We start from the raw sequence: 14803 nt of genomic DNA on the forward strand, positions 1-14803 counted from the left end.
AATTTTTTCAGCCCGCCGTTTCCCTTTCATGTTTAATGCCAGGTTTGCTTCGGTACCTAACAGCTGAAAGTACGCGAGTTTCCTGGTAGTCAAATTCGCTAGTCTTGTCTCTAACTGCAAACGCAGTTACTGCAGTTGTGCCGGCCTGTAGTGAGAAGATCGAGAAGCCTTTGCAGCGCCTTCACCATAGCCTAGCGCCAGTGCTAGTAGTGCGTGGCCATGTATTACGACCGCACACAATGTAGGCCAACATGAATTGTATCGCGGACTTTATTCACATTTTATCGTTATCGCGGGGCAAGGTGATTCTTCGCAGCCCGACACGTTGTGCGCCCTCGTTTTCTCGTGTGAAACTCATCAAAATTACGTTCAGTACATCAGCCCTATTATTACAATTTAAAAACGCAATTTATATAGTTTAACTTGACCACGGCATTGCTATGTAGACCTACTCGTGATCTTGGACGAAAAGATTCCAGGCAGAGGTTTCCAAAATACACATTTGGGAAACTAATTTCCCTTTGTCGTAATTAAATTCTACTGAGTGTCTCAATATGATTGATTGTAGACCATCTTCCCATTTGGAATTCCGTCTCCCTTTGTAATCACGGCCAGTGGAGTGTGAATTTTGTCGAAAGTGGGGTTTGAGTCAGTGGCCAGAGGAGGCGGTCTCACAGAGATATTATTGTCGGTGAACGTCGCCCGTTGTTGTGTCGTTGCAGAACAGACGAAAGGACGCCAGACACGTAGACGCATGCAATCAGACGAACAGGGACCGTGAAGCGAATAAAGTTCAATGTATACGGTAAAGGAAATTGGCATCGATCAATCCGTCTTTTACCCGCTGGCCGGAGTTAAGTTCAGGGTCAACACCTTTTTGTTCGCTCTTCAGGAGGACGGATGTTATGCGTTGGAAGGACTGTGCCTTCTTCATTCATTAATTTTCACACGGTCCCTCCACACTTTTATGGAGGGACTGTGATTTTCAGTTTATTTCGGAGACGCTACTTTTAAAGTTTTACAGTACGCGCACATCAGCGTTCCACTTGAAGCCGAGATCTGCTAAATCTCTGAACTATGTGAAATGCCAAATTCGATCCGATTTTGTACCCGCGGTCACTTACTATCCAATAGGGATAACGCGGTCACTTACTATCCAATAGGGATAACCCGGGTAGAGTAATCTTGGCTTTACCTCTCAGACAGCTGATGTAATCACTGAGACGAAACTAGGTCACCAGAAGTTTATAAACGTCAATGTTCTAAGTATTTAATTACAGAGATTGGGGGGGGGGGGAGTCACATGTCAAGTCGAACTGCAATATTGGCGCACTGAACTGTGGGTTATATTTGCGACTCGGCGTGGGAACGTGACAGCCCCAGCGCGCGTCGGCCGTCCCAAGGAAAGGAAGGGATGTTTTTCAGTCCAGGTAGGGTAGTAAATTTGGCCTTGCGAGAATCAAAGTCACACAAATAACGTTAGTGGTATCTAGCAATAGATCGATGTATTATTATCTCTCACATGGTGAAGTTTATTTTTTTTTTGCGGTCTGGCTAAAATGATGTGATACCAACACTTTACCGCCTACAATACATTACAACACAACACCGTTTTCGATCGTGCGCTGAGTTCACCAACGCCGCGCCTGTTGCATGTGGTTTATAGTTTGTCTCAAAAGTTGAACAGGTTTTCTTTGTCTCAGAAATATTGCAAGAAAACCGGCCATATTTAGAAGGAAGAACTTTTATTTTTCTTGTCTTATTTTCAGCCTACAAGAACAAGCCGGAAGCGATCGCTGGGCTGTACCTGATAACCGTGAGCTGGAGGTGTCCAGTGGTAATTATTCCTCCCAACTTAGGGGGTCGATGTCAGTGACCTTTGGCCTTAAATAACCGGCGTTTTGAAAGCGTCGGTCTTTTGTATGGCTTCCTTGTTGGCGTTGAACACTCTGCCATCGGGATACGACGGGAAATCTGGAGATCGAGTGCTTGGTTTAGACTCTTTATCGCATGCCAAAACCACACCATGCCCTCGCACGTCGATTGCATAGTTAAACTGGGTGGAAGTGCCATAACAAATAAAAATTCATTCGAGTCATGCAAGAAGGAAGCCATACACCATGCTGCACAGATCATAGCACAGCTTAATGGCAAATGTGTTGTGGTTCATGGGGCAGGGTAAGTTGCTTTCTAACCCACAATCATGAGACCACATATCAATTTGAACCACCACACACATTGTTAGTCAACTTGAACATATGTAAACATCAACAAGCAACATTAATTTACATATATTTACAATTCAAATACCCTATCTTCCCCACAATGCAGTGCAATGGAGATACTATAAATATACTCATTTTCAACGGATTTTAAGGTCGCTTTGGTCATTATGGTGCTATGTTAGTGTATTTTAGGTAATTGTAGCAAATCTAACTGTACTGAGAGAATGAATGAAGTAATACCTTTATCAGCATGCCAACCAATTTCAAAACATGTTAAGTCTGTCTGGCCAGCTGACTGTCTGTCTGTCTGCCTGTCTGTCCCTTGCTACAAAGCAGAAATGTGCCTATTTTCCAAAAATTGCATGTTCCGTTGTAGCACCCACTTGATTCTTTATTAACAGCTCGCATTCCCCCTCTGAATGTGCGCGCTTCGGCGGCACATATACTAAAATTGGAACGATACAGAGAAGATTAGCATGGCCCCTGCGCAAGGATGACACGCAAATTCGTGAAGCGTTCCATATTTTTGCAAATTTTTGGGTCTGCTACCTGTCAGCCAACTTTTGACCCAATACGATGCCATCCTGTGGGTATAACTAAAGCCTACAGCTGACTGGGCTGAAAATGATCTTTGATCTTTTATTCACAGGTCATTCGGTCATTTTCAAGCACGGGAATATGGCGTTTCCAATGGTTTCCATGGCAGCACAGTCCATGAGGCAGCTAGAGTAAAAATGGGATTTTGTCAAACAAGGACATCTGTGACTATGGTTTGTATCTTAATTAACTATACTTGAAAATAACCAAGGTTATACCCTCATTTTCTTAAAAATTTGCCAATTTGTATCCCACACTTATGGTGGCCAGGAGCTGCTGCCGATAAAAATAAGTCAAAATAATAAATGTGTTTTGTTTATGTTAAATATTATTTTAAAAGTGATTTTTTAACAAAGAATTCATGTTAAATAAAGTAATATCGAAACAAAAATGAAAAAGATTGCAAATCGGACAAAGTAAATTTGAAAAAAAACTGTTTTCAGTTTTTGAAAAGGAAAAATCAAACTGTAGAGGTTGGAAACAAAAATTTGTTTTATGATTTTATTTTGAATAAAAAAAAGCAGGAACTTTTCATTTGAAACAATTCTGGATTTAAGCAACAAAATATATAATAATTTAAATGAAAATAAAATAAAATTAAGTAAAATTACAATGAAAAAAATTCAGAGCGAAATGAAAAGATTAAAAGTTAAATGAAAAAATTCAAAGTAAAATGAAAATAAAAGTAAATTCAAAGTAAAAATATACCTGCAAAGCTGCAGTGACTGGCTTTCGAGACATATAAGCGCACAGGAGAAATAAGAGAAATAGATATGAACATAACAAATTAGCTATGGGTATATTTGTGAAATCGAGGTCAAGGTCATTGAGGTCACAGATTTTGTCAAAATATTGCTATCCCAAAGTTATCCCTGTGTACCAAAAATCAGACCTCTAGCTCTGTCGGTTAGCCAAGAATTAGATATGTGCAGAATTAATTAGGTACAAGATGTGGCATCACAAGGTCCCCATCATACAGAATATGAAGGGTGTAACTCTTGTGGTTATTGATTTATAGGTATATATGTATATATGAGGTCGTTCAAGGTAATCGAAGTCACGTGACATGTTGTCAAAAAAAAATTATCCCATAGTTATCCCTGTGTACCAAAAATCAGACCTCTAGCTCAATTGGCTAGCCCAGAATAATATATGTGCATAATTAATGAGGCACAGAATGGGTCGTCCTAAGGTCTTCAATCAACCCAAATATGAAGGGTGTAGCACTAGTGGTTACTCATTCATGGGCAAATAGGTATATTTGAGGTCAAAGGTCATCGAGGTCACATGACATTTTGTAAAAAAAATTTTTCCCGTAGTTATCCCTGTGTACCAAAAATCAGACCTCCAGCTCTATTGGCTAGCCCAGAATTAGATATGTGCATAATAAATGAGGTTTAGGATGTGACATCATAAGGTCCTCCATCATAAAAATCAGGTAAATAATACTTTAAAAATCTTCTCAAAATTAACAGGGCCTGCTACCTTGATAATTGGCGTGAAGGCACCTGGCTATATGGTCTACAAAAATTTAATACAGAATTTTGATTGATTAATTCTCAATTTTAAACTTTGAATTTAAAATGGTCGCCAGGTCATGAGACCCATTGTTATGGTCATGTGATCAAAAAGTACTTGTGAGGAGTTTTACCTATGTGCCAAATTTGAAGTCTCTAATTGCAATGCTGCTAACGTGACAGTTGCATTTTAAGAGGAAGAAAGAAAAGAAAGTTTTGGACTCAGAATCGGCTTTCAGAGGAGAAACCTTGTGCCACAAATCCGAGGTGCTGCCAGTGGCTTTGTCAGTGTCAGTCGGCAGGGCTGTGGTGGGAGGCCGGTAACACACACCCTGTCTCCCATAGCTGTGGGTCCCTGGCTGTGGTGTTTCACGAAAAGTTAAAATTAGCCCGTAAAGGCAGGAATCCCGTCTGAAAACACCACAGCTATGGACCCACAGGTAACAAATATCCACTAAGGGACCGTCGATAATTAAAGCTGACGCATGACAAACGTAATTCTTTCGTTTAGGGGGGAGGGGGTAAAAGCTCATTTCGTTTTGTGTGCGTCAAAATCGCATAAGGATTTTCTATTGTTTTCAAAGTGCGACTTTGCAGCGAGAACGCAAAACTACCTTCGCGTTCATCGAGAACAGAATGACCACAAAATACCACAGTCCCCTGTGGTCTATCTGCTCTGCGTCTATGCGCCCCATAGACGTGTGTACATATGCCTGAGAAAAAACGGTTTTTCTCAGGCATATGTACACACGTCTACGGGGCGCATAGACGCAGAGCGGAATAGACCACAGGGGACTGTGCAAAATACGGAGACAGAAAAGACGACGAAAAGACATGAATGTGAAATAAAAACTTGTATGCTTTTTCAACTTGAAACATATATGTGAAACATTTTCCTACGTGCAAAATACATCAAAATGTTCTGTCTTACAAAGTGAAATGCGTAAAGTGGAGGTTTATTAATTAATGTGCCCTTCCGGTATTTTTTCATGGGCGTGCAGATCGGAGAGGTGCGTGTAGGTGGGTTTGTCAGAAATTACTAAATTGATTTCGCATAAGAATTTTCGTTTTGAGGGGGAAGGGAGGGGGTGTCAAGTAAAACGAAGGAATTACGTTTCTTGTGCGTCAGCTTTTATTATCGACGGCCCCTAAGTACTCACTAAAGCTTATATTTGAGTTGAAGCTCATAGAAACAGTGACAAATAAGATGTTGCAGAATACCATTTAATTTCCTTTTCTTATCTTTTCCCCAACAAAGTCTGACAAATCCACCTGTGCCTCAAAAGGAAACAATGTTACAATTTTTCTGATCTGTGATGTATAATCAGAAACTCTGGTACTGTGGTTTAGTTCGATAGCTCTTTGTGGCATAGCTGTTAGTCCATACCTGTGGTGTTTTCAGACAGGATTCCTGCTGCCTTTACGGGCTTATGGACCCACAGCTATGCATGGCAGGGCTGTGTGTTACCGGCCTCCCACCACAGCCCTGCCAACTGACATCGACAAAGCCACTGGCAGCACCTTGGATTTATGGCCCAAGGTTTCTCTACTTAAAGCCAATTTTGAGTCCAAAACTTGCTTTGATCTGCATTTTCAAGCACAACCATCTTGCCTAGGCACATGATGTGCTCAGCTGCACTTCTAAACTTACGCAAAGCCCAGTTTTCTCTCTATGCAAGGGAAGCGTTCATATCCATTGCCATTGTGAATCTCATTCCCGAAAAGCATGCTGGTATACACTGTGCAGTTCTAGGGAATTGCCAAATTGTGATTTTTTTTTGTGAAAATTTTTTCCTTGTGACACAACAGCCAAGGGTTGCAATTCGACTGCGTGTAGCTCTATTGAAACCGAAAAAGATGCTGGTCTACTACGGCAGCTGTCTGCCATAGTTGAAGTGCATTTCGTTTCGCTTTCATTTTACTTTGAATTTACTTTTATTTTAATTTGAATTTGAATTTTTATTTTCAATTTTTATTTTTTTTTATGTAACTTTGCATTTTTTCTTTTATTTCATTTTGAATTTTTTTCATTTAAATTATGATTTTTTTTTTCTAACATCAAGAATATTGTTTTAAATAAACTGTTCCTGCTTTTTCAATCAAAATAAAATCGTGAAACAATTCAATTTTTGTTTCTAAACTCCATAGTTTGATTTTTCCTCTTTCAAAAACAAAAAACATGATTTTTTCAACTTTATTTTGTCTTATTTGCAATTGTTTTTCTTTTTTTTTTCGATATTACTTTATTTAACTTGAATTCTTTTGTTAAAAAATCACTTTTAAAATAATATATAACATAAAGCACACTAGTAACTTTGACGTAATTTTATGAGCAGCAGCTCCAGGCCACCGTATACATGAGAAGTCGGAGGCCAAGATCTTCAAAAATATGTATGTCCATGAGTAGTGCGCCCTCTAGTGGCAAACTGACACGCCACTGACTCCTGGCTTGTTCTCACTAGAAATTTGAGGTATTACATGAGAGGTAAAGGAGTGCTACAAAAATATTTCCACAAATTATAGAAAAATCATTCACAGAGTCCAGTCAGAGGGCTCGTTGACCTTTGACACCACGGCTAGACATCACAGAAATAGAGTAAACCAGCAAACAAGGAAATCCTTGTTCATGAATTTCTGGTAAACACAGTAAATTTACATTTATATCCTGTTTCAAATGCTTTCAGTATTTTTAAAGCACGGAGGTCATATTATTGTAGAATACCTCCTTATCTTCAGTGTACACTAGCGCTACGCTGCCCTTGAAGTTGACACGGTTTCAGGGGCAGTGTAATGTATCGTAGGCACTGAAGCAAAGGAGAGGTTCTAGACTAGGGTCAGGTTTTAACACCAATTGCACAAGTCGATGACTTATCAGATATGTTGTTCAGAAAGATTGAAATCATTTTAGAAATATGTATCTGCCATTGAACCAACATTCCCTCTGTATATTATTAACACATGAATTCTGAAAGTCAGTGTGAGAATTTCTTGGCCTTGGTTTTATATCAATACAGAAAATACTTGAAATATTTCTTCTCACCAGTGAGAACTTACTTGATCTGTGGTACGTCAGTTTTGCTTACCCTGTTCACCCCAATTCCCTGTAAACAGGTCCAAAATTACCATTGATAACACTGGTTCTGGGCCAAACCATGGTGGTTAAAAGGTGCACCAAATTAAACCTGCCTTCATCTCATCAATCTGGCAGCAATCTTTCATGTAAAAGATGCACACTCAATATACAAATACAGCAGATTTTAAACCACTGTTTATAGTCGCATGTACAGCACACTTGTTTACTTCTCAGTAAGTATAAACAAAATGTGTTGACAGTTAACCCAGGCATAAGAGTAACCTACTTGTTTAATCATTTTAATATCTCCATGGTCCTGGAAAAGATCACGGTCAGTGGAGTGACCATGAAAAGATATGTCACTACTGGTCACTAGGAAGAAAAACATAACAGAGACTCTGATCTTGGCAGAGACATCACTAATACCAGAACACTGTAGATGCCAGTTAATAACACCTGACAAGTAAAGAGACTAAATAAGTCGTCAGTTTTTTTATGTCTCGGTTATCAACATGTTTTGCTTGTATTTAAGAAGTTAACATGCTAGTATAAAGTACGTGCAGTAATTAGTCATGACAGATCTGCTGTGTTATCTCTGAAGCAATAAATCAAACAGCGGAACTAAGAGATGCTATTTTGCAAATCAAATCAACAAATACTCTTCCTACCATAATCCATTAGCAGCACAGCCTGTTTTGTATGCTTACATTCAAAAATTGTAGTCTATATAGTTCAGTAGCACAGATGAAACCTCTTCTTCCTTTGGGTAAATTTAGAGACACTGAATTCTTTTTTAATATCCATAGTATAACAAATAACTATTGGTAAATTAAACCCAGTTCCTTTGCCATCTCTGCACCTTATGGCTATTTGAGTAAAATGCATTACCCGTACTTTTATGGTAAAATTTTATGGGGCCACTGACATAAAATTTGACAAATTTTCACTTCCAAGAAAAGTATCTGCCTTTGCTTGTGTACTGTTTACTTAGAGTTAGTTACATGTACATATCACTTGTCATGTATACTGGTTTAAATTTCACTGGTTCCTCAAATAGGAAACAAAAGAGAACAAATTACAGCAAGTAAATGAAATAACATTAACAAAGCCTGACTTTCCTGCAGGCAATAGGCATATTTTCTCATCATATGAACTGAAATCATGAGATATTCTTGCACTCGGTTATCATGATGGAATCAATGATCATGTAAATTTAGTCTGCATACAATTTTGACCGAAATACATGATGATGGCAGAGTAGGCACACATACAAGGTACTAGTATTTCACAAGCCCTATTTACCTAAGGAGATAGCCATGTGGAGTTTCCCTATATAACACTGGCGTTTTCTGCCGTAGTCCATCCGTGGTGGAGGCACCATGAAACAGCCAATAACTTCTGAATGCCCAAGTGCCAAGACGGAAAACAAACTGTCATAATTGATACATGATGGACTTACTAAAAACAAATTCTCTCCAAAATTCCTAAGAGTGCAGGTATTTGTGTGTGTGTGTAAGTGTGTGTGTGTGTGTGTATGTGTGTATATGGCAGTGTAAAGGAAAGTTTCACCCATGCCTACCCAATTGTCTATATTTTAGGTATGTACATTCACATTCCAAACAGTAGTGGCACTCTCTCTATCATTCCCACTATCACTTCGGCCGCAGACGACTTAGTATATCACAAAACCATGACATTCCTCCATGACAAAATCTTCACAAAATTCCTACGAAGACGTAACACAAACTATCGTTAAAACTATCATTTAGCATGACTCTTTTGTTAGGAAATACAGTTTTTCTCTCAGGAAACTTGTAGTTTCAATTTCAATTATTATCAAAAAATTATGCATAATAAGCTCCTGTGGTTGTATGAAAAGTGAAAACGATTGAAGAGCGCCACCAGTGTTTGGATTGTGGAACTCTGTGAGAAATTTTTCAAAAGCCATGCAGTGACCCGGGTATGAACAAAGAGAGGAATAGAACCTGATAAGCTAAGTTTGTTCATTTAAAGAAGTGTTGTGGTCTAGATACAGGAAGAATTTTGTTTTGTATTTGAAATTTGTTGCAAGTTTTTAACAAACTAGAGAAGGATGATCTTTAGTAATATTCGTAATATTCTCTTGTCTTGTATTAATATTTCAGCTAAATCACATAATCACCAAGGAGTTTGTGGACTTGCAAATACCAGCGGTGTCATTACCGGTAACTGTATATTTTATTCTGCAGTAACGTGATCATTACAACCACTTGAATATTAGTGTATTGAAAAACTGATGAGAACAACTGTTACAGTAAAAGTGAAAAATTGTTCAGCAGGAGGTCAGACGCCACTGCCGGTGTTTGTTGATTGGGTGGTGTTGTTTTGACTTATAGCCTGACTTTTGCAGACGGAGTTGAATTCTCTATTACCGCCTAGCTGATAATTGCACCTGACAGTGTAATATGATACACTTTCCTCATAGAGTTGTACCATTTTGATTTTACTGTTGTTTGTATCAGTTTATCGATACGCTAAAATGCAATGGATCCAATTAAGACATCAGTCAGTCACAGACTTTCATGTTCATCACACACATGCCATACTTTTATTATCACTAATTTCTCAGTAACCTCATTCAGAAAAAACAAACTTATATAAAGCAATCAGGTTGAACAATTGTTACTTTTAATATTTCCATCTTGTATTACATTGTACCCGTACTAACAGTGTGAAAGGTTATTTAACCCTTTGCACCCCAAGGCCCTGGGGTTGAGTTGACATTTGGAAGTACCATCTAGTATGACGTCTGACTTCTTAAATTAGCAAAGACTGTCCCCATACCAATATATTTTTGGAATCACCATAAAATACTTGTCCCAAAAATATGCAAATTATGATCATGTGACCTTATTAAATATTCAAAATGGCCGCCAACATATAAAATATTGTATTTTTCAACATATTTCTTATATTCATAGGAAATCCTCATTAATTTATCATTTTCATCACCAAACCATTGCTTTCTATCACATCATCATGAACTCATATAATATTGAGACAAAAATTATGAAAAAACACTGATATTTTGTATAGTTTTGGCCTGCTAAGAGTAATGTAAACAAAGGCCCTGTATAAGGGTTAGTTCAGTCAAAGCATAATGTAACATAAAATCCAGCATCTTATATTGTGAAATATTTCAAATGGTAAGGATGTATTTTGAATGACAATGAAACACTTGTCCCAAAAATATGCAAATGCTAGTCATGTGACCTAATTAAGTATTCAAAATGGCCGCCAACAATAGAAATTTATCATTATTTTTACATGTTTTCTAATTTTCCAGTAAAAAATAATCAATATTGTATCATATGCCAATGCTGAATCACATTTTATAGTCCCATGACCATGAACTTTGATGTAAACTTTATACATTATGATAAACTTTACACAGATTTGATAAACCTTACACAGATGTCCTTGTCCTCACTCGTAAGTGAAGAATTATACACTGTGCCCTTGAATTGGGGTCAGACAGGTCAAGTATCCTATTTTATAACATCTAACTATTGAATTCATCAAAATTTTTTGAATTGTAGAATAACAATTGCCAGGAAATATGCAAATACTGGTCACATGACCTCATTAAATATTCAAAATGGCCACCAGTATTCTAAATTTACAATGGTTTTCAAATATTTGCTTCTCTTTCTGGTGACATTCTAAAGAATTTATCACTTCCCATTACTCAATTATGTCTAAATGTATATTAGATTCTGCTTTCTACAACTGATGATTCCAAGAAAATGTTTGAACATCATTTTTATGAATCCAATACAAGCTTTTTTCAAACCACAGAGAACAGTAATGTTACAATCATTTTGCAAAACGCAGACTTTGATTATTCGAGTTTGCAAATTTCATCCAATATGCATGCAAAAACATAAGAACACACAATTTCATTGTAACCAAAACAACATTATATTTTTTCTTTAGTAAAAAAAGTAAAAACAAGGCAGTATTGCTGAAGGCAATGAGTACTTGGGCCGTGATAGAGTAATTTTGAGGACAATATATACTACTATTCAAATATGGTCTTGAATTTCCTCCTGTCAATGAGGCATTTGATTAACTGGTTATTAAACGAAGCAATGGCATGACAACGGCAAAATATGTCTAGCAACTTTTGTGGAGTTTGAGGCAGGGGTTCTTTATTTTAGCGGGAATTGCTTAAACTCCTTAAATATTCAAATTACAGCAAATTTCTTTTGTTCTCGATGGTAGATGTCTAATATTTAGATGGGCATATTTAGATTTCTACCCTATAGTTATCCCTATATACCAAAATCGGACATCCAGCTCTATTGGCTTGCTCAGAATTAGATATGCGTATAATTAATGAGGTACAATATGTGGTGTCATAAGGTGTCCCATCATACCATTTATGAAGGTGTAGCACTTGTGCTTACTGAGTTGTGGACAAATATATATATTTGAGGTCAAAGGTCATCGAGGTCACGTGACATTTGTCAAAATAATTGTATTGTTAAGTTATTACTATATACCAAAAATCAGACCTCTAGCTCTATTGGCGCGCTCAAAATTATATATGCGCATAATTAATGAGGTACAATATGTGGTGTCATAAGGTGTCTTATCATACCAAATATGAAGGATGTAGCACTTGTGGTTACTGAGTTGTGGACAAATATATATATTTGAGGTCAAAGGTCATTGAGGTCACGTCACATTTTGTCATAATAATTGTATTGCTAAGTTATTCCTATATATCAAAAATCAGACCTCTAGCTCTATTGACTCGCTCAAAATAAGATATGCACATAATTAATGAGGTACAATATATGGTGTCATAAGGTGTCCTTTCATACCAAATATGAAGGGTGTAGCACTTGTGTTACTGAGTTGTGGACAAATATGTATATTTGAGGTCAAAGGTCATTGAGGTCACGTGAAGTTTATCAGACCTCTTGCTCTATTGGTTCGCTCATAATTAGATATGCACATAATTAATGGGGTACAATATGTGGCGTCATAAGGTGTCCCATCATACCAAATATGAAAGGTTTAGCACTTGTGGTTACTGAGTTATGGACAATAATGTATATTTGAGGTCAAAGGTCACCAAGGTCACATGATATTTTGTCAAAATGTCTGAGATATAGGGCCGTTCACAGTTTACGTCACTGTTCTCTCATTAATATGCAAAAATAAATATTTGTCCGCATTTTTAGATTACGCTTTTGAAAATTACGCATGCAAAAACGACGTAAATACATCTCAGTGGGCGACTGCTAGTGTAACAGTTAATACTAAAAAACATATTCACGACTCAGAGTACAAGCTGCAAAAACAGCCACGCATGCAACATTGATAAAATTTGTCCGCATTTCAAGCTGCGTGTCCGATGTCGCGCGCGTACAGCTATATTTAGTAACAGACTGTAACCGTGAACAGCGCTATTGCGTGAACCGATGGACTCAATGATGGACTCACGGACGGATATGAGCCAATCTATAAGCCCCCTGGACTTTATCCGTGGGGACAAAAAAACTGTGTCACTGCATCCTTTAGGCAATATGAATACGATGAGAAACTAAATTTTTATTTTTCTTGGCATCATACATGCGAATCTATGGAGAACTGCCTTATACATGGGAGTCTATGGAGGTGTAAACTAAAAGTCCTCTAACACGGCCAAATTTGAAAGCATTGTGAAACAAATCGACGTGCATCTGTATGGGGTTGGGTACTAGGCGTGAACGGACGCACGGACATGACCAAACCTATAAGTCCCCTCGGACTTCGTCCGTGGTGATTAAAAACAACGCAACAGTTATTACAGCTACACCGGCGGTAGGTTCATATCCAGAGCCCCGTACGGTCTGCCGCCGTCGCTTGAAAACAATCTCATGCACCCGGCCATATGGGCAGCTGGCCGGATGCATGACTTCCCGGAGAAGGCGAGCTGTCATGTTCAAGCTCAGGATTATTTGTCGATCAAATTTCAGTAAATTTACCTTACCTAGATGAAATTTGTCTATAGGCTGAAATTTCGCCGAAGTTTGACAAAATTACATCGATTTTTCAGGTTCATATGCGACATTTTGAGTTTTGAGTGCAGACAGAAATAAGTTTTGAGGCAACATGGCTGCGACCCCATGTTGACCCCTAGCCCTGCGTACGATGCTATGTGCTACAGCTAACACACAGCATCGTACGCAGGGCCAGCGAGAGAGTTGCCGACGTCGACGGTTATTTACGAGAAGTGAATAAAAGACTGTCATTTTTGGAAGCGATCGAGTAGCTGAGGTAGGCTGGGATACGACTTGGGCCCAAGAACGCTGAATTTCGGCAGTAATTTGGCTTTTTACGTCAAGTCCCAAAATGGATATGAAGTCACCGACCCAACGTACGGGTCTTTGCAGGGCTGTGGTGAGCGGGGCGGTTAGCTGTAGCGGAACACACAGCATCGTACGCAGGGCTAGTTGACCCCCAAGTGAAAATGTGTTCGCGATCAAATCTTCCTATATTTTTTTCAGAATTTTCAACAAAATCATTGCTTCTTACATCTTTTGTAAAATATAAAATACTAAAATAAAAATGCGATGTGCCATGTCTCCAGATTTCTAAAATATCGTTCGTTGACCGTTCGACGCAAACTTGTGACGCAGTTGAAATTCAATACTGACCGCCAAATAATCTTAATGAGACGAGATCAGTCTGACATCCTCCAAATTATCCAACCATTCGCATTGGAGTTCAGCTCGCTTAGAGTATCATAACATTTTTCGGCCTTCTTTAGATCGACCCTAATATCTCCCATTTAGAAAATAAATACACAAGCTACCTCGACAAAACTTCGTGCACCATCCAAGACCAAACGCACTACAAATCTGTCTTGACGTCATCATCTCCTTACATGGTAATCGGCATACCGTATTTTTTAGCAAAGGGAGACACAGAATACGTCGGAGTATTCAGTTTCAAAACGTATTACATTGTGTGATGTTGTCAAAAAAAAGTCATGTTACTGCAGTGGTATAAATTACAAAACACAAAAGTTCAAATCAGTTTATTTTGGACTGGCTTTACCCAACATTTCATATTGTTTCTTATGCCAGATTTGACCACGTGCTTACTGGCGACCCCTTTTCATGCAAATTTTGTGTCAAATGATGTGTTCCCCTGGAAAAACAAACGTACGATTTCTAAATGAACGGGCGAAATTTGCCCTCAAGACGCGAAACCACCCCTTTGGGGTGTACCTAGCTATTTTTAACGAGCTTCTCGAATCTGCAGCTCTATTTCGAAATGATGGTCTGGTTTTCTCAGCTCAAGGATAAGTGTTCTCCATCGCTGTGGGCATTACTATTCTCAACCGGGGTACAGTT

The 14803-nt window shown here is 38.3% G+C and overlaps 1 protein-coding gene and 1 non-coding gene across 6 annotated transcripts in view; both read left to right on the top strand.

Annotated features, from left to right (window-relative positions):
* The window catches only part of LOC139140318 (uncharacterized), a 384451-nt gene that overhangs the window by 364560 nt on the left and 5088 nt on the right, over positions 1 to 14803 (top strand). For 3 of the 5 annotated variants that reach the window (XR_011553980.1, XR_011553981.1, XR_011553979.1), the window contains exons 2-4: positions 1770 to 2178; positions 2875 to 2995; positions 9557 to 9616. Coding sequence is in view for 2 of the 5 variants with exons in the window: in XM_070709480.1 (XP_070565581.1) it covers positions 2027 to 2178; positions 2875 to 2995; positions 9557 to 9616 (333 nt within the window). In the remaining 3 variants the exon portion in view is untranslated. Of the gene's footprint in view, positions 1 to 1345; positions 1431 to 1769; positions 2179 to 2874; positions 2996 to 9556; positions 9617 to 14803 lie in introns of those variants that run through there. The other 2 variants (XM_070709480.1, XM_070709488.1) reach the window with 2 other exon arrangements.
* LOC139146516 (U6 spliceosomal RNA) lies at positions 2647 to 2753 on the top strand. Its single transcript, XR_011555268.1, has one exon. It is a non-coding gene; the product is annotated as a U6 spliceosomal RNA (small nuclear RNA).

The sequence above is a fragment of the Ptychodera flava genome, chromosome 1 (genome assembly GCF_041260155.1).
Source record: "Ptychodera flava strain L36383 chromosome 1, AS_Pfla_20210202, whole genome shotgun sequence".
Taxonomy (NCBI): Eukaryota; Metazoa; Hemichordata; class Enteropneusta; family Ptychoderidae; genus Ptychodera; species Ptychodera flava.